General features: G+C 37.3%; 1 protein-coding gene across 17 annotated transcripts in view; it reads left to right on the top strand.

Moving 5' to 3' along the window:
• Positions 1-21,241, top strand: part of ANK2 (ankyrin 2) — a 581,957-nt gene that overhangs the window by 324,893 nt on the left and 235,823 nt on the right. For 6 of the 17 annotated variants that reach the window (XM_061419343.1, XM_061419346.1, XM_061419344.1 and 3 more), the window contains exon 1: positions 6,330-6,716. The exons of 4 other annotated variants lie outside the window; for them this stretch is intronic. In XM_061419343.1, coding sequence (XP_061275327.1) covers positions 6,582-6,716 — 135 coding nt within the window. In that variant the 5' untranslated portion in view covers positions 6,330-6,581. Of the gene's footprint in view, positions 1-6,309; positions 6,717-21,241 lie in introns of those variants that run through there. 7 more of the 17 variants (XM_061419350.1, XM_061419348.1, XM_061419347.1 and 4 more) reach the window with 3 other exon arrangements.

Genomic DNA, 21,241 nt, shown 5'->3' with positions numbered 1-21,241 from the left:
TCAAAGGAAAACATTGTCCAGATTCTGAGTGAAGTGAGAATTGAGAAGTACGGAAAGGATAAGTAAATTTTTATTTTTTTGTCTCAGTTATGGATAATTAATTTGAGCTTCCTGGTGGGATTTCCTATATGCTTAATAGTAGAACATTATTTGAAGAGATTGATTATAAATTCTTACTAGTAGAGCTCTCCTGTTTACCTTGTCCTAAGGTTCAAGTCCTGTGTCTAATCACTGTGGTGGTCAGAGACCTCTTTGATAGGTAGGTCTGGAGAACTGTGGCAAACAATGGACAGAACAGAGCTGGTCAGCTTTCTCTGCAGCCTTGGAGAATGTTGTTCCTTTGAACACTAGACTGTCCCCATTAACTGATCCACAGTTGTGTTCCACACCATTCATTGATTTTTACATCACCTTAACAGAGTCCTTTTCAGATTCCCTTTGTCAGCTGTCTTTCTCGTTTACAGGTGGAAATTTACAAGAAGTGTTAGTAAACTAAAACCAGATTGTAGTAGAGCCCTCTACCTGCTTTTTCATTTTTGTCACTTGGCCCTCTCTATAAACAATGCTTGTTGGGAACCCCTGCTTTAGTTGCTAACCTCTTTCTGAGTATTATGTTCGCACATAGTTTTCTTCAGAAAAAGTAGGAGTGCACAATGGCTAAATTGTTTTATTCATGTTGTGTTTCAAAATCCAGTTTAATATGACAGGCCATAGAGCTGGTCAAATGGCCCTTTAGACCGCGTTTGCACACCCTACACTTCTTGCCTCATGGTCTCTTGAGTGTCAGTCAAAGACATTTATTGAATGCCCGCTTTGTGGTGGGCATTGTGTGGAGTAGCCTTTAGAAAACTTCTCAAGTTGTTAGCACTGTTTATTAAAGAATGTCCTCCTTTATGTACTAGACGTGAAGAGCCAGCAGTCTGGAATGAAAATAATCACTGGCAGGAATGTAAAATTAAATTGGTTAATTGATGTTTGTGTGCATATGAATAGCTTGGCAATATTCATCTTGATTAATTTATGTACAGCATAAACAGTAAAATGCCTTTGCACTGACCTCAGTTAGGAAAGTTATGCCACATGTTACTACAGGGAATCTAGTGTAGATCTATAAATTATGCAACGGTTTTTCTGATCGATCAATTATATAACAGTTCTGACTGGTGAAAATCATTATATATTTAACTTCTAGTCAAAGAAATGACATTGAATGTATCCAGACAAGGGAGAAAATAACATGCTGCCTTGGTTGTTGCACAGTGTTCCAGTTTTATTTCCACAGGTCAGTGGTTCCAAAGTTAGAAGAACCTGTCCTTGGTTCCCTGTGGTTGGGCATGGAGAATTTTGCACACAACTGGAGTAACAAAATACTACTTTAATCAGATAAATACATTTGACCATAACAATTAGTCTTGAATTGGGGGAAAAAAGCAGAAAGACAGAGATGGTTTGTAATCTAAGCAGATTTCTAAATTCAGCAGAAGTAAAATAAATCTTGCATATTAAGTAGCCTTCAAAATACAATCAAAGTGTTAACTAAATATCATGTTAGAACAGTATAATTTGTACATGATAGTTCAGATTAAGAGAGATTCTACCTTTAGTTTTTCATCTGTGTAATAGATATTCCCGAAAAACCCTTACTACTTGGAAGAGAGGAAAAAAATTAATTTCCACGATTCTGGGTGAAATTTTCTTTCTGATTTGCCACTTTTAAGAATTTTGGCAAAATATTTTTCTTTCAGTATTTTGAATATGATAGCACTTGCCCTTTAAGAACAAATGAATCAAAATATTTGAGGGAAAATGAAACCCCTCCTAGCATTTGCAGTTGATTTTCAAAAACATGTCCTACAGAGTCCTATAAAGCTATCCTACCATGCCCATTTTGGTGAATGAGAGCATTCCAAGTGAAAGTTCTATTGCAAATTGTGAAATATAGAATACTGGCAGGGTGCAGTTTCCAAAATGTTTGAAAGTTTTCAGTGGGGCTCATATTCAGAAGGGGTGGGGCAAAAGAAAAAGAGTCTACATCCTAGATCCCAACAAAGAGTTGGCCATATCTCACAGTATGTGGAGAAGGAAATGGCAACCCACTCCAGTGTTCTTGCCTGGAGAATCCCAGGGCTGGGGGAGCCTGGTGGGCTGCCGTCTACGGGGTCGCACAGAGTCGGACACGACTGAAGCGACTTAGCAGCAACTTAGCATACTATGGTCCTTTCTTCTGTGTTAGTCTCCCAGGGAAATGCTGTGCGTCATAGTCAGCTCCTAACCAGGGCCCGTGATGCAAGACGCTGAGGAGTTCTTATTCTTTTTGTTTGTTTTTAACGCTAATGAACTGAATAGATGTCACCTTCACTCATCACCCTGTATTAGATGTATGTTCAAATGTTAACTTGTTTCATAGAAGTAAAGGGCTTCAGAGCTGGAAGGAATTTAGCAATCATTCAGCCTAACCCCCTTATGTTAGAAAAGAGAAAATGAAAGCCCTGATTTGATATTGGTTACACACATCTGCACAGGTATATTAGTGGTAAAACCAAAATCTAGGATTAGTTACTGCTAGCTATGAGGTCTTTTCATGCCCCTGTAGCTGTGATCTAACTCTATAGGTTAACTTGTAGAAGCTTGACAGGTATTTCTTCTCCAAGGTGTTAGTTTTCTGCTGATTCTGTAATCATTGCTTCTTACTTAGGAGGTGAAATGTAAAACTACAGGGGGTGGTTTTCAGATTTGCCACCATAGGGACTGCAGGAGCTACTTTCAGAAGATTAGAGCTGAGAAGATGGCCTTTGTTCTCAGTCCTGAATCACTTCTCTCTTGATGGATTTGAAACACAGCAATATAGGTGAAATAATAACAGAAAAAGTACCTGAGAATTTATGAAGATATTGCAAATATGTCACATCGCAGGTGTCTTTAATTTCACTTTCTACATCATACACCAAGTTCAAGTATTCTGCTCCTAGTGTGGCCAAACATGCAAATATTTGCTTTCTGAGTAATTTGCCCTAATGACTTTGGAACATTTTTGAGAAACAGTGGTGACATTGTTCTCCCCTAGCAGAAAACATACTCCTTGTTGTATCCACAGAGATCCTAGCACTCTGTGGGCATACTGTCAGGACATGGGTGCTGCACTGCTGCTGCTGCTGCTAAGTCGCTTCAGTCGTGTCCGACTCTGTGCGACCCCATGGGCTGCAGCCCACCAGGCTCCCCCGTCCCTGGATTCTCCAGGCAAGAACACTGGAGTGGGTTGCCATTTCCTTCTCCAATGCATGAAAGTGAAAAGGGAAAGTGAAGCCGCTCAGTCGTGTCCAACTCTTAGCGACCCCATGGACTGCAGCCCACCAGGCTCCTCCGTCCATGGGATTCCCCAGGCAGGAGTACTGGAGTGGGTGCCGTTGCTGCACAGTATGTACTAACTTGCCTTCTAGATGACACCATGTTAGGTGTACACATTGTCATACCACCCAAGACTTCGTAACAGACTTGTCCGGCAGTCACTCTTACTTAAGCACTAGGTGTGAAACTGGAAATGTCTTAACTTCTGAAGTAATGCCTTTTTCTGTGGGCCCTTCCCATCGTTTCGTTTTGATCAGACTGACAGCATCAGACCACTGGCAAAGTTTGGAATGTGAAAGCTGTTTGTTGGAAGTTCTGTTTTAGTAGCTATTATGTCTTCCAAGTCAATACTTTGATCTAAAAGCCAGAAAATAGAAAGTGTCAGCAGTTACAGGAGCACCAGTCTTGTGTACTTTTCCTTTGCCCATTTTTTTCAGCCACTGAACTTTGGCAATGGGATTTTGGTACCACTATGGGACATATTTTGGGCTGCTCAAATGATAGCAGCGTGGATATTATAGTCAACAAACATGACATTTCTCTTCTGGGAAAAGAATGAGAAGATGTCCCTGGAATAAAAATGTAAGAAAAGGGTTGAAGATTGATTTCTAGTCATTTAGAAAAAGTATCTTCTAAGAGTTGATAACAGCTTCTTTGTTGGAATTTTTTTTTCTTTTGTAACAAAACACTACAAATTCTTTTCTAGGAAGATTTACCCAAACAATGTTAATATTTTTTTCAAAGACTAAAAAGGGTGTTTATTGCAGATCTGGAAATAAAATTAAAGGTTTGTCATGTTTAAAATGTTCATAATGATTAAATCTGTCCCTGTTAATGTAGGAAAGAACAAGTTTAGGTCAGTGTAGTCCAGTTAAATATTGAAGTTACAAATTGTGCTCCTATCTGCGGCTACCTTTTATTCATTTACTTAACAAACATTTAATACTCTTGTGTGGGTTTTACCCCTGAGAAGGTCAGTGAGAGAGATGAATATTATGTAAAAAGACAAGAGCCAATGGTAGTCTCAACTTTATTAAAGATAGAACAAATAGAAAAAGAGACTAACATAGATGTAATTAAGACTTCCAGAAGGAAGTGAATTTTAAGAGTTTTGCAAAAGACAATAAACTTGTATTGGCAGAGGAATGGCAAGGCATGCTTGGCTGAAAGAGAAACAAAATCTAAGGCTCCATGGTGGTAGAATAGGTAATGTATTAACATGGCAGAAGCATGCCAGGAAAGACTTCATGCTGGAAGTCCAATACTTTTCAGCACTGGAAAAGTATTTTATCAAGCACCTAAGAACATCTTTTCCAATCTGGAGTAGTTAAGTTTTTCTTTTTTTTCAACATGGTTTAGTACTGATTTTCAGATCTCAGCTCAATGAAGGCTCAAGGAGGCTAGAGAGAATTTTTAGGATTTGCTTCCAGTTATTAAGTTGCATAATTCTATATAAAAAATTGAATATTAAATGTCTTGTTTAAAGAAAGTCAACTAATTGATTCTAAAGGTGGGGATAAATGGCTGGTGAAACCTTGATTTATATTTTGAATAAAATACTTCATATATATCCAGGAAGAAACAGCCATTGTAAGAGTTTGTAATGCATTGTAAGGCTTTTAAGTACCTTCTAGAAAAGAGAGGGAAATTTCAAACATATCCTTTTGATAGAATTGGTAACCACATTGTTAAACATCATAGCTTACCTTATTCCTACAGAACATGGTTCAAGTACATGAAACATTTGATGAAAAACTACCATACTATGCAAATAGTATGCTATGCTATGCTAAGTCACCTCAGTCGTGTCTGACTCTGTGTGACCCCATAGACGGCTGCCCAACAGGCTCCCCCGTCCCTGGGATTCTCCAGGCAAGAACACTGGAGTGGGTTGCCATTTCCTTCTCCAATGCATGAAAGTGAAAAGTGAAAGTGAAGTCACTCAGTCATGTCCGACTCCCAGCAACCCCATGGACTGCAGCCTACCAGTCTCCTCCGTCCATGGGACCCTCCAGGCAAGAGTACTGGAGTGGGGTGCCATTGCCTTCTCCGATAATAGTCTATAACAATGTCTTGATTTTTTTTTAATCATAACTGGCTTTAAAACCTATGGTGTATTTGCTGTGTTCATCTCAGTAGAGAACAATTTCTTTCAAAATCTGTAATATGGTTTCAAAGACAGTATGTATTGTGTTGAAAACCATTCTTGAATATCTATTATAAAGCTGAGTGAAACATTTTCAAAATAGTACAAATAAAAACAAATTATGTAAAAAGTGTTATTTACTCAGTCTGACTCTGCGACCCCGTGGACTGTAGCCAGCCATGCTCCTCTGTCCATGGAATTCTCCAGGCAAGAATACAAGAGTGGGTTGCCATTCCCTACTACAGGGGATCTTCCCGACCCAGGGATCCAGCCCTGGTCTCCTGCATTGCAGGAAGATTCTTTACTTTCTGAACCGCCAGGGAAACCCAAAATGAATTATAAATGAAGAAAAATGTTCGTTCTTCCTGAAATGCTGGTAGATAATGAAAAACTGTGGATAACTTATAAAATTTCAAACATCCATATTGGTGTAAAATGAGCCATTTTGATCGATGTTTTTCCGGTGGACTTTAAATGCTGCAAGCATGGTTAATTGTCTTCTGTAAATGATTATGAAAAAAAATCTGTTTAAGCCAAGAGGCTGCTTCTTGGTTTATGCAATTACAAAAGTAATTTTTACCTGTTATGTTGGTGAAGTGAGGTTAGCAGCTTTGGTGTTCTGTGTGAGTGGAAAGACTGAGGGGGAAAAATCAAAGGCATTCATTGAGTAATGCAGGAATTCTATGTAGAGACATTTTACACAGCAGGAACTTAAGTCCATGTGTAAAGCAGGCTGCTCGCATGGTGAAAAATAAAACAACACCGCCCCCTCCCCTGCCCCGCCTTGGCCTCGCCCCCCCTCACTCCATTGACATGCATAGCTGGCCTGGTAGGTGTAAAAATAGACTGGCAGCGCCTGAATTGGAAATGGTCACCGAAGGCAGCCTGCAGTTGCTGGGGTTTTGAGTTCTCTGACACCAGCAAGCCAGCCAGCAGATGGGGAGAACTGGTGAGGGGCGTGTAGGGGAGTTGAGCAGAGGAGCCAAGGATCGCCTGGATGAGTCGTCCACGTTAGTGTCCCCCTGGGAGCCCTGGACAGAGCATAGAGCGCAAGGACGGGCCTACTGACAGCAGGAAGACTGGAACTGAGATGGGGAATGCAGCTCTCTGCCCGGCTTGCCATGCGGATAAGAGCGTAAGAGCACAGGGACACTTGCAGGAATTGGACAGAACCCCAGACTACTATGGCTGTAACGGCGAGGACACCAAAGAACTTGGGCCGCGGGTAAGTTTTAAGCTACAGACCTGAGGAGAGGAGGATGGTGGCATAAGAATCAACATTGGACCTCATTGGTTAAACCTCTGAACTTCCTGGAAGGAAGCTGACAGAATAAAACCAATGTGATCAAACCAGCTGACTGCCTCTGGTTCTGTGGCCTGCTGCTGTTTCCTCTTCGTGATCCACAAGGTTCATGTTTGACTTTAGCGATGAACTGACATTTGGGAGTATACAAGGATGCCATCTCTTTAATTTAAAATTTACAAAACTGAGTATATATTTTATTATGGAGTGACTCGCAGCACTATTGCACAGATTCACTTACATTCAACCGGTTAATATATTTTGCCTGTTTATATATTGATAGTTGATTTTTCATTAGGATCACAGATTATTTTTGAAAAGCACATGCTAACTTCAAATCTCAGTTTCAGCCTATAAAGGCATTTTTTCTTCTAATATTTAATTGACGTCAGTGAAAAGCCCTTTAAATATTGTTTTGATTATGATAATAATGTTTTGTTCAGAGTCCTAGAGAAGTTGAACCATCACTTATTTAAGTTGACTTACATGCTTTAATAATTCAGTCGTGGTAGGTTCCCTAAACTGGTAACAAAGGCTTATTGTGAATTTTTTTGGTGGGGGAGAGGGCCAGAAATCTTTCTGAAATATTTTGATTTTCATTTTTGCTGGAGGATAAAGTGTATCTTTGATCTGTCAGATGCAGGAATTTGACCTGCATTGCAAGGCATTTATTTCAGAGTGAAACCATGAAACTAAGATAAGGAGGATTTCCGAATCAGAGAAGCATACTTTGTATTAATACTTTGAAGTGTGTGCCTGATGTTTCCAGGAATGAGGACTTTAAGGGAGACTCCCTATTCTCTTTGGCTTTTACTCTGACCTGGATAATTTCATAATAGTGTAGCATTGAAATTCTGTCAGCCCACAGTGAAACGGAAAGAGAAACTAAGAATTTATCAATAAAAATAACGTGCAGGGCCAGTGTTTGCAGCTCGCAGTGAAAAGGAAGTCTGTCAGGACTGTAGTGCAAAGGAAGATGGTGCTTCTGGAATTAGAAAGACGCCACCCCAGGCAAGAGATGAAGCAAAAAGGTGGGGAGGGAGGTGCTCCCCTGCGGAGGGAAGTTGCCTGCCTTTAAAATTGCCTTAAAAATAGCTTGGGTTTGTGACCCGGCGCTGTCGCAGGTTATGGTTTAAGGTTTAAATTTCCCACATCCACCAGGAGTGTCATTCAGAATTTCTGAGTAGCCACTTGGAGTGTAGTTATTGCCTGAAGGGGCTAGAAAGGGTGAACTTTTGGGTAACTGTTCAGTAGCCTCTACAAGCTTGCTTAGTTGCATTATGTATTTATATTTTCTAAGCAGTGACTACCTTGTTCAAAAAATAGCTTCTAGGGATTTTTTTCCATTAATTTATCATTTAGGCCATTCTTTAAAATATTAACTAATACTTCCTTCAAGTTACACAACTCTATTCCATGTTTTCACCTCTTAAAAACCAATAAGGAAAATGTAAAGCATGAAAGTAAATTAAAAGTACTTTAAAAGTCCAATATAAAAGCCCATTTTTAAAATGTAGAGAAGAGACAGTATTCTGATGCACTGATAGTTTCTTTTAGGTAAAGAAGAGCAAATGTTAGAGTTAATGAGTTAAGAAGAACAAGAAGAGTTAGTATGATTTTGAGATTCAAGGGCTAAAATAAAGTCATTTAAAACTTCTGAGTTCAGAAAATGATTTTAAAAAGCTTTTTAAGAAGAAATAATCAATAGCAACCTCATTCCCTTGTTAAAAATCCTCATATCTCTTTTAATATACATATTAGCCCTAAAAAATTTTGAGTTGATTTTTAAAAAAATAATTACAATCTAATTTCAGTGAATTAAATAATATACTTGTAGTCTGCTGATAGTTAAATAAAGTCTTATGTCAAAGATTTTACAGGCAGGAGCATATAATGATTGCTGTGATATGGAAAAAATGGCAGAAGTGAAATGCACCTGGTGTCTACCTTATGCAGTGATATTTTGCTCAGGATGTTATCACTTTAATCATGGGCAAAAAAGATTAATTCTTAATACCAATAATAGCAAGCAAAATATGTGGTTGTCTCTAGCTTAAGTTCCCCAAATTTAAGTAATCTACCATCTTTCTTTACTTTTAAATGGGTACTATAAGACTGAAGTCACTCACTCCTTAGACCATCTAGATAACTACATATCTTAATTAGTTTCTTATTGTATCATTCAGGCTTATCACAATTGATGATTCAGTTAGGAGATTCAAGTCTTATTATCTTATATTTTTATAATTTTTTTTAAAGGGGAAAAACAGAAACAGAGGTCCTTAGCACTTCTTTTTCTTCTGAAAATTAACTTATACAAGTTTTATAGAGTTTGTTGTGTTTGGGGACCAAAAATTTCAAATAAATAAATTTCCCAACTTTATTCATAATCAGAACTAAACTCATGGGGAAAATATAAATTTAAGATTCTAAAATTGCTGGGCTTTATGTAAATTAATACTTCATTCTTTTCCTTAAGTTTTTATTTAGAATTTTGAATATTCTGACATTTGTTTGTATGGGTAAGTATAGTAATGAGGAATAACTATGTTACTAGGAATTGTGTTGGAAGTAAGCAAGCAAAAAGAATTTCTTCTTGTGTGTGTATATTTGAAATTTCACTTATAGACTTATTCATTAAAAAAAAATTTTTAACTGGAAGAAAATTGCTTTACAGTGTTGTGTTGTTCATTTTTTATAAGATAAAAAAATCAGATAATTTCCAAGTTTGTTACATAGTTAAGCCCAGAAGTTATACCAAAAAAGTAGAAAATGAAGCTAAATATTGTGGTGATATAATAATTTCCTAAGCTTTAAATCAACTTTAAAAGATGATAGCAAAACAGATGAACAGTTCATACACCACAGCATTTAAAAATTCTACAGCTGGATAAAAATAGGTTATTTTATGACATGTACAAATTAATACTTAAATTGCAGAGCCAAATTCAACAAACCCCTCTGTAAAGGGCCAAAGAGTGGATTTTATAGGCGTTGTGGGCATGTGGTCTCTGTTGCAGCTTCTCAACTGTGTTAGGTTGTAGAGAAAAAGCAGTCGTAGACAGGAGACAAATAGCTGGCTGTATTAAAACAATTACTAAATTTTAAAATAAAATTTTCGATTGCTGGTTTTTTCAGCCACTAAAATATTAATTTTAGTTGCTTTTTGTATTTTGTAATACTATCCTTTAAAAAATAATAAAATATCATTCTATTTGTAAACAAAGAATATAGTGATATTCAGTCTCAGAAGAATGCTTTGAGACTGGTAGACATTCCTGGGTATGCTGTAAACTTTTTCTAAATATTTGGAATGCAATCTGGAAATACATTTCAAGCTAGTTACAGTGCCTCTCTTCGTTTTGCTAGTGCAGTGAGGACTCTGGTAGCAAGGAGGTATTTGCAATGCATGGAGAAAAAGAGTAGGCAAACCTTCTGGGCAGACTTCTACCCCCAACTATACTGGACTTCAACCCCTCTATTGTGAGTATTCCCAAGCCTACCCCTCCCTTAATGCAAGCTTTAAGGGCGCCAGAGAACTCTACCCTCAGAGACCTTATTCCAAATCCACCGAGAAAAAAATGTCTGGAGAGGTAAGACTCCTGAGCATAATATGTTAGGGTTTTCCTCTGAAATGTGGTTGTCTCTTAAATTAGTCCTTAAAGGACTCCACAATCTGCTATTATCACAGTCAGCTTGACAGTTCCAGAAAGAGGAAGCATGTGGGGCAGGAGAGAGTCAAGAACAAAATTCAAATTCTTATTCAGAGTAAGTTCTAGTAATAGTTCTAAATGTTTCTGTTGATCACAGAAGGGAAAACGGCATCATTTCTCAGATACCTTTTCCTTTACGCAGATGACTAGTATGTTTATTCTAGGTTCACTTATTAAAGAAGTTCTAAGAGATGCCTTACAGAATTTGTCCTGGGTCCTTAGGGGAGCTCTATCAGGGACATAAGTTTGCAAAGCCATGCGGGGGCTGAGCCGGCTTCCAGAGAGACAGCTTCCCATGCTTTGGTAAAGTGCAGTCTAGAGCAGCATCAGAAATGTATCTTTATTTCTTGTTCTTGGCTTGTGTTTTTTGTCATGGCATCACTTATAGATTTGCATTTTGGTCTGTGTGTTCTGTATATTTTTCTTGCATTAAGATCATGTACTTTTCATTGTAGTTTCTTTACTATTAATTTATCTTGTCCCAAGAGCAAAACCATAAATGTGATGCGTCATTGCAAATGTTACTTAGATTATCTGTCCTGATTTTTGAATTATGATATCCTTGTTTTATCAGGTTGTCCAGAGATTTTTATTTTCTTGTTTCATTTATTTATTTCCCCAGTTGTACCAAAGAATTTTATCTTCTTTATTTCAGGCTTTTTGTCACTGTATAAATTTTCTGTGACTTTAGTCCGTGATCAATGAACTCTGGTGTTATTGTGAAAACAATTCAGTACTTTTCTTCTGTGCTGAATCAAAAGGTAGTAAGTCAGTCAGAAAATATTTATTGAGCTAGGTATTGATCTGAATGCTGGCAATATGTTGATGAGACAGAGTAAGGGGAGACAGACTTTAACCATGCTTAGGGAGGTTGGGGGAGCATGCTGCCCAGAGGTAGGAGTGTGTTGGGTTAATTTAAGGGGCAGAAAGACAGGCTGGCTGCAGCATTGTGAACAGAGGGGCTGGCAACAAGGTCTGAGAGGCGGACACAAGCCTACCTTGGCAGACGTTTAGCTTTCTTTCTAATTGTAGTGGGTCTTGGTAAAGGACTTTGGATTTCATTCAAAGTACAGTGGGAAATCTCTGAAAGGTTTTAGGGAAATAGTAGAACCTCTTTTATGCTTCAAAAGATCTCTCTGTCCCTGCCTCCCACTCTTGCTCCCTCCCTATGTCTCTGTCTCTGCCTCTCTCTTTGTCTGTCTTTGCTTGGTGGAGAATGGGTTGTACATTCTATCAAGGGAGAAAGAAGCGGGGGCCGATTTAAGCTGCCCAGAAACCCCTGAGGTGAGCAATGTTGTCATTTAGTAGCTAAGTCATGCCCAACTCTTTTGCAAGCCCATAGACTGTAGCCTGCCAGGCGAATGATGATATAGGATTAAATTAGGGTGTTATCAGTGGTAATGCGAAGGGATCAGTTTCTCAGAGTATTTTTTGTTTTTATCAAAGGTTGTATTGGCTTATAAAAGAAAGACAAGGAGTTATTGGTTTAAGCAACTGGGTACCAGATGGTGCTGTTTACTAAGATGGAGTGGCATGTGTAAGAATGTGAATGAATGTGGTGTGTAGGTGAGAGAAAGAGATAATTCCTTATCCACGAAGTACACAGAATGTCAGGAGAGTTAAACTTTTCAAGTTTGAGTTCTAAGAAGACAGAAATAAGAGACTTTGATATTGTGAGCATTACCTTCTGAAGTCTTTTTATAACTGCTATGAGAAAGGTTCTTCATATAGTTTTGCTATTAACCCTAAAAAGATCTGCAAGTATAATGAAAATCTTTCTGGTAAAGCATTTTTAAAAGTATAAAATGATACAGAGCATGGTTATGTAATTTTTGGATGATTTATTAAAGGTAAATATTGAAAGAAGAAAGATATGGCTTCTGTCCTCTAGGAATTTTCCATCTAGTTTTAGAAGCAGGACTTATTCACATGAAATCAGTGAACTCTTAAATCAGTGAACCCTCAGTAGGAGAGTCGGTGGCAGTGTGGGTGGTGAAATGAGTACCTAAAAGATGCCAAGGAAGGAGCAGAGCAGCACAGACCACAGTGTCTGGGGGATGGCCAGAGACAGGGTTGAGATTCAGCCAGTGTGGAGCAGAACAGCTGCACCAGCTGTTTACAGTTTGAAACGTTTCCATGCAGACTAACTAAATAGCTGCTTCTGTGAGCTCACCAAGCTGTTCCTTCTATAATGCCTACCTGGAGCCCACCCCCAGGATTCTTCAGCTTACTTCCAACCCTAACATGAGCAAACAAAGGATCAATGTGTGGACCAGCCAGGGGCCTTCAGGACCACTGTCCTCCAGTGCTATAGCCAGCATCCATTGTGATTGTTTGATGTGTGGACTGTACCAGTTGTTAAATATTCTGCATATCCAGTCTGTTAATGGATACATTGTAGCCTGTAGTAGATCTTTTTATTTTTAAATGTTTTTACTGCAGTATAGTTGGTATATAATATTATGTAAGTTTCAGCTGTACAGCGTAGTGATTCACAATTTTTAAAGGTTGTACTCCACTTATAAGTGTTATAAGATATTGGCTGTATTCCCTAAACTATACAATATATCCTTGCAGCTTATTTATTTTATATATAGTTTGTACCTTCTAAACCCCTAGCCCTAACTTGCCTCCCCATGCCCCGCAACTGGTGTTGACCAGTTTGTTCTCTACATCTGTGAGTCTGTTTCTTTTTTGTTATATTCACTAGTTTGTTTTATTTTTTAGATTCCACATGTAAGTGATATCATACATTACCTGTCTTTCTCATTTCACTTAGCATATTACCATTTAAGTCCATCCATGTTATTGCAAATGGCAAGTTTTCATTCTTTTTTATGACTGGGTAGTACTCCATTGTACACATTGTATAGATATGCTAGCCTGCAGTAGATCTTGGAAGCAGAGTACAATCTTGGTTCCTGTTGGGAAGAAGGCACATTTCCCAAGCATTTTTTGAACATCTATTAAGTGCCAGGCACTGGGCCTACTAAGGTGAATAAGACTTGCAAGCTTGACTTGAAGGAGTGTGATCCAAGGATGGGCAAAGCAGGAGTCCCCAGTACTGTGTCACAGTGTGGTGAGAAGGCACGGGGTGTGTGGAATGCCTTAGAATGGCAACTGAGTCTCAGAGGGTTATGGAAAAGTCAAATGTTGAAGCGTTATGAGCAGATCACAAACTCCGTCTTGGAGTCAGTTGTATATTAGAATGATAGAGAAGCAGTGTATGAGTGTCTCTGGAGGTAACACCTCATTTTTATTGGACATATGTGGAATTTGTGAAATGTGGTTAGTATTTATGACATCAGGCTATCAAGAGCTTCATAAGCCAAGCTTCAGAATTTGGCCTCTGTTCTACTGAAAGACCCCTGACAAAGGTTTTTTTAGGAGAACTGGTTGGATTGTGGTTTGCATTATCAGAAGCTTCACTCTGTTTTCAGTGCCTAACAAGCACCGAGCACCTAACAGATGCTCAATAAATGTTTTTGGAAAATATGAATTAATTAATAGCTAAGAAGTCACCCAAGGTGGCAAATCTGGTTGTGGGCATTTTGTAGTTACAGGTGACAAGCCCCTAGATGAAACCAGAGGCTGTGAAGATGGAAAAAGTGATAAAGATACAAAAAGCATTTCTAAAAATATTTAAAGAACATGGAAAAACTAAGAATTGAAACTAAGAAGTTTTAATTATAACCTTCTGCTCAAAAAAAAATGTATTCTACTTCAAGTGCACACACATTACTGCTGTGAAATATTAATTGTATAACGAATATTTACTATAATAGTTTCTTGAACTATTATGCATTCTCCATATAAAATTATACAAAAATGGAATAGATGCCTTCAGTAAAAGATTACACTGTGATAAGAGGAATCATTTTCATAACATAAAAAATCAATATATAATACTATTTCTGTTATATTTTTCTTACAGTGTTGTTCATCCAAACCAAATTTGAATGATGTGATAATTTTTACATCTTCTCTCTGCTATATTTAATAAGATTGGTTCTACGGGATATACAGTGGCTTTTCTAAGGTCACATGTATGGTGGAGCTGAGAAGACTCTGTTGAGAGAGAGCTGTCTTTTCAACCGTGTTTTGTTTTCTTCCCACACAGGCATCTGCTGTTTCTTACCCACTTTCAGTTGCTGTTTTGGATTGAATGCCCTTTTAATGGGTGAAACTTAAAATTTATTTGCTGTAAGAAATAGCTACTGGCTTTCTGGTTTCTTCATTTTCATTTAAAGGTTTCTCTTGGAAATTTGGGGCATATAATATTACATTTTTATTGCCAAAATTTTAAGGCAATAAAATTATATTTATTTAATAAAATATATAATATTTTATAATATAGTATAAAATAAATTATAATACATTAAATGTTAAATATATTATAATATACAATATATTATAAAATATATAATTTATATTATATTAAAATGCAATATATTTATAAAATACTTATAATTTACAATTATATTTATAAAATATAATATTAAAATTATATATTAAACTATTATATATATTATAACATTTATAATATATAAAATTATATATTTTATCTTATAAAATAAAATAATAAATTTTAAGTTGGACTTTTCAAACCTTACATTCGTGTCATATTTATTTGAGCTTATGTGTTTATAGTAAAACTTCCCTTAATATTTGCTTATTTGAGGTAAAATGTTACAGTGATTGCCAGAATCATAGTCATTTCAATGGTATCTTTGAGCTAATGAATTCTGTCTAAAAGCTATGTGAAAGCCAGGTGTCGAATAGAGATTGTGAGCTGAAACAGTGTTTTTGATTAATTATAAATGTTGCTGACATATTGTTTATTTTAAAATTTGAATTTTTCTACTCTTTACCTACCTCAGTTATCAATGAGTTTCAAAGGAGGCTTTGAAATATAATCTTATGTTTTACCTGATACCATAGCAATTTCTATATCTAGTATACTGCTGCTGCTGCTGCTAAGTCGCTTCAGTCGTGTCCGACTCTGTGCGACCCCTCTATTAAATAAACATATCATGTAGTTAAAATTAAGTCTCTAAGACTAATCATTTGTCTAGTGAAGAATTCTTACTTTATCATGGGAAGGATCACGTCAGGCAGAAATAATGCCTTAACACTAGAGTTGAAGTCTCTTTAGATTTGCTACTTTAGAATCATATCTTTCTAGACTGTCAGCCTTCTGAGGGAAATAAGTTAGAAAGCAGGTGTCAATACTGAGACAACTAGTAAAACAGAAGTAAATAGGAAGATTTGTGGTTCTTTTTCTTTTGGAAAACCACTGGTTGTCACATATAATTTTTTCTTTAGATTTACAAAAGAAGAAGCTCATTTTTCAAAAGTGAAACTCTTTCAACAGTTCTGTTCGTAAGGTGTATGTTTCACAAAATATTCCATGTACCTGTAGTATATAATCATTTCTTTAGAAATGGCTTGTCATTCAGCTTCTTATGCACTCTTACCTCATACATTCTGACTGCCTAAGTGACTGCAGATGGATAAAGTGTATTTGGGTTGTGTAATAAATACATAGAATGAAAGGTCTAGTTAATCCCTTGTGTCCTCACCTCTCAAAGTGTGTTCCTTGGACTGCTCTCATCAGAAGAATCACCTGCAGTGTTTGAAACTGATGTAGATTGCTGAGCTCCACTCCAGACCTTCAGAATTAGAATCTCTGAGGTGGGAGCCAAGAATATTCATTTAACAGGATTAAGCATGATCTCTAAGTAACCCGTTAAGTGCGTTAATGTATGATAACCACTGCTTTATGTTCTAAGTGGTTGACTTCACCGAAGAGATGGGGCTGAATATGTCACAACTGCACATAAGGGCATAAGAGTATAAAAACCCTTCACATTAAATTAAGTTTCCTCTATTTCAGGTTAATTCAACAATTGCCAAATTCCATTTCCGGACAAAGACACCAGGACCACGTAGGACTTGGGAACTGAGGCTACTCTGCCAGTGAATGGGGCTTCCTGTAGTCTATGCGTTATCTTAAAAGTAAAGGTGTCTGCATTGTATTGCAATGAAACTTTAAACCACAACTCTTAAATTTAAACTCTACTTCCAAAAAGTAATCATTGCTATATACCTATATAGAGTCCTTTCATCACTTAAGTTTATAAACTTCCATCAGAAACCTAGACTTCCATCAGAAATCTAGACACTGAGGTACCGTAAGATGTTGTTATGAAAATGTGCCCCCAATTTTTTGTAAAAGTCAAAGTTTCATTCCATGTTGAGCTAGAACAGTAAGATTGTTCTGAATGATTTGATCCTTCCTTGGAGTTGAAGTCTAGTATAATTTCCTGGTTCAATTCCACACTTGTGGCTAAAATGTCATGTTGCATATGAGGGATGATTGACAGTTCTTCTGGCCTTATTAAAATTTCTTAGTAAAATAAATTAATGTGAGGTGTTCAATATTCACTCTGTTTATTTTTAGTTTTAAAAAGTACATGTGCATTTCTGAAAGACCTGTAAAATTAAGTATTAAATCAGTTTTTTTCCAAGAAAGTAAATAGTGAACTCCATTGTCTACATACTCTTTTCTTTCTTTCTTTTGTGATATAGTTCAGTTCAGTTCAGTTTAGTTCAGTCGCTCAGTCGTGTCCGACTCTTTGCGACCCCATGAATTGCAGCACGCCAGGCCTCCCTGTCCATCACCAACTCCCGGAGTTCACTCAGACTCACGTCCATCGAGTCAGTGATGCCATCCAGCCATCTCATCCTCTGTCGTCCCCTTCTCCTCCTGCCCCCAATCCCTCCCAGCATCAGAGTCTTTTCCAATGAGTCAACTCTTCGCACGAGGTGGCCAAAGTACTGTAGTTTCAGCTTTAGCATAGTATTAATATATAAATACAGATTAAAGAGTCTGTCTTTTCTTTGGTGTTGGTTTGTATAAACTCACTAGTGAATTCTTTGAAGAATTAAACAGTAATCCAGATGGACAGGTCAACTTCCATTTCCATTTAAAGTGTGACCCATGCAGTTCTAGCCATGTGTCAGACCCTAGCCATGAGATCGCTAGCCAAGTTATTGATCCTGGGGTGCCTTCTGGTCTATTGCTAACCGCTTGATTTGGCACTGGGACTAGATCTATTTTTCTTATAATAAACAGTTGACTTAGATGTGGAAAACAGCAGGAGAATAACAAATAAATAAAAAGGTGTAGAAATGTCAATGCATCTATCATTTATTGAGCTCCTATTGTTTGCTGGGTTATGTAATGCTGGTCTACATACCATTTATAGATACAACTTTCATTTACTCCTAATGATAGCTCTGTTAATCAAATATTAAAATGTACTTTTATTGAGTGTCTGCTATCCCAATGTACTCTTCTTAGGGATTTTACTTGTATTTCCTAAATTAGTCCATATAGTCCTCTACATTTTATGAACAAGTAAACTGAGGCTTATTTGAGTTCAGTACTTTGCTCAAGGTCATATAACTCATAGTAAGTGGTAGAACTAGATGGAAAAGGTAGTTCTTCACATTTCTTCTTCTTTTGTTCTCTTGTGATTTGATGGTTATCTTTAGTGTTATGTTGGATTCCTTTTTCTTTTCTGTGTGTGTATCTATAACAGATTTTTGGTTTGTGGCTGCCATGAGGTTTTCTTTATAACATGGAGAATCCCAGGGACGGGGGAGCCTGGTGGGCTGCTGTCTGTGGGGTCGCATGGAGTCGGACACGACTGAAGCGACTTAGCAGCAGCAGAATCATATATGTATTTGTGATTAATTTCTTAATTTTAAATGCATTAAAAACCCTACATTTGTACTGTCCTTGAAAAGATAGTTCTAAGCTCATTATATTGGACTTTTTGAAGAAAGCAAATTGTATAAAGGAAACATTAAAGAAAATTAATAGTGGGTTCAATGATTTTCAACAATTGAAAAAATTGCCCACTTGGGAAATTTCAAGTAAGATCATTACTTATACTCCATACCCAAACAAATTTCAGATAATTAAAAGTTTACTTATCCTCCATACCCAAACAAATTTCAGATAATTAAAAGTTAAATGGAAACAAAAATAATTTTTTAAAGCTAGAAGAGAATGAAAGGAAGTATTTCATTGATTTTAGGGTTGTAAGACATAAAAGCAATGGAATAAAAATCTAGAAGTAGAAGTTAATACTTTTAAATTTAAAATTTCCATTAAAGAGAAAATAGAAAACTTGGGAAATTTTGCAACAAATATGGCAAAATATTATCTTGCCCGTATGAAGTTTTTAAAAATAATAAAACAAAAGACATTTGAAACTCTAAAAGGACAAAAATATGGGCAAGTCAAAGAAGACAAAAATTGCAATAGGCATTAAATGTATGACTGAGTTTTTAAACTCTTCAAAAGTAAAAAAGATAAAACAAGACCATAATGATAGACATATTAATTGAGCAAAGCAGATTTGAGCATGTGACTGAGTTGAGAAAGGCTCTTCCACAAACAGTTATGGTGACATCTGCTTCAGCCTCTCTCAAGGATAGTTTAGCAGTATTTAATATGTATCAACAATCTGCACCCATTGACAGCACTGTTCCATATTTAGGGATTTAAACAGTGGACATAGTCAAGGCCAGGACAAAGACTTAGGTATGTAACTTTTTGTCACAGCAAGCGTTCTTTCTCCATGTGAGATCTTAGTTCCCTGATCAGGGACCAAACCTGTGCCCCCTGCCTTGAGAGCACAGAGTCTTCACCACTGGGCTGCCCGGGGAGTCCCTATTGTAGCCTTCTTAACTGCAGTGAAAACAAAGGCACTATTCTGCAAATAACTAGGGAAAGCTAAAAAAAAAGTTATAATCCAACTATAAACTACTATATGAGATTTTGAATTTCCCTTACAACTTTTGAATGGTGTGAAAGTGCAAGTGAAGTTGCTCAGTCATGTCCGACTCTTTGTGACACCATGGACTGTGGCCTATCAGGCTCCTCCCTCCATGGGATTCTCCAGGCAAGAGTACTGGAGTGGGTTGCCATTTCCTTCTCCAGGGGATCTTCCCGACCCAGGGATCGAACCCAGGTCTTCCGCACTCCAGGCAGACGCTTTAACCTCTGAGCCACCAGGGAGTGGTGTAGGCATTATCAATTTGGTGATGTTAGTTTTTATTTTTATTTATTTATTTAAATTCATTGGGTTTACTTTAATTTACAGGCTTTTGAAAATAGACCATCCACTCAACCGATTTGCTTGAACAGCTCGTGTACATCAAGTAATGTTAGTTTTTAAATGAAAAAGCCTAGGTATTATTATCCCAACTTTGTAAAAATATTACATATATGCATAGATACAATGTATATGAGAAAACTTCTAAAAGAAAATACATAGAAATAAGCAGTGTTAAGTTTGAGTAATGGAACTAGAGCTGCTGGCTGTTTTTCTTTAATGTATGTTTTATTTTTTAATTTATTTTTGGTTGTGCTGCGAGGTTTATGGGATCTTAATTAACCTGACCAGGGATAAGCACAGAGTCTTAACCACTGGACTGGCAGGAAGTTCCCTTTAACTCATTTTTAAAATGTTCTATGAGAATATGTATATGCTTTTATAGTGATTCCCCAAGGTTTTTTTTTTTTTTTTTTTTTTAAAGAGAGGAGATTTTAAAAACAAAAAAGGACTTAAAGAACCTAGAGAGTTGTATGTGCATGCTAAGTCACTTCAGTCTTGTCTGACTCTGTGCAGCCCTATGTGCTGCAGCCCGCCAGGCTCCTCAGTTCATAGTATTCTCCAGACAAGAATACTGGAGCAGGTTGCCATGCCCTCCTTCAGGGGATCTTCCCAACCTAGAGGGATCAAACCCAAGTTTCTTGGGTCTCTTGCATTGGCAGGTGGGTTCTTTACCACTAGCGCCCCCTTGGAAGCCCAGAAAGTTATATAGTTTTAGACAAATAACTCCAATGGAATATGCTTTTCTGTATCCTTTAGGTTGCATAAGAAATTATTATTTCCTATTCTACATTTAACTTTTCAATTCATTTTGAGGAGAGGACTTTTTATAGGTATACTTTACTAAATTTTTCCTGGGAAAACAAGAGTTACTATTATAAGTGTGTATAGGTGTAATCAACATTTAAATAGCAGGTATGGTGATTAATTAAGAACAGCTGAGAGAGGTTTTATCCACTTTGGAAGCAGTCCAGGTTTAAATCCCACTCAAGAAAATGTGTCAGTACAAGCTCGTAAAAGTCTTCATGCTGCTTTGAAAACAGAGGAACAAATGTTGTCTTTGAAGCCTGCTGTGCTCTGGAGCTTGAAACTTTTCCCCTGTGCGTCGTAGTAATAACAAGGGTGATGGAGACGTTGCTCTGGATTCACTTGTTGAATATAATATGCAATAATATTTTGAAGTACGGTGATTGAGTTCCCGAGAATCACAACTCTTGAGTTAGCAACATTAAAGAAAAGAAACCTTGGTATTCCAGTGGTGTCAGTGCCATATGCTCAAACTTCAGGCCCTGCCCCTGGCACAGGAGAGGGAGTTGGGTGCCAAGGGAAGTCAGAACATGATCACTGGGGCCCCCAGTGTGACTGCATTAATTTGCCCCCAGAACAGGAAGCAGCAGACACTGGCATTCAATAGTGGAAAGATATATGGCACCTTTGGGCAGAGCCTGGGAGGTGGTATCTTATGGTGATATGATCATGGCCTCTGAAATAAGACTGACTGGGTACCAATCACAGCTCTGACACTTATTAAAAATATCCATGG

This window comes from Bos javanicus, chromosome 6 (genome assembly GCF_032452875.1).
Source record: "Bos javanicus breed banteng chromosome 6, ARS-OSU_banteng_1.0, whole genome shotgun sequence".
Lineage (NCBI taxonomy): Eukaryota > Metazoa > Chordata > Mammalia > Artiodactyla > Bovidae > Bos > Bos javanicus.
This window is presented reverse-complemented; position numbering and strand designations above follow the sequence as displayed.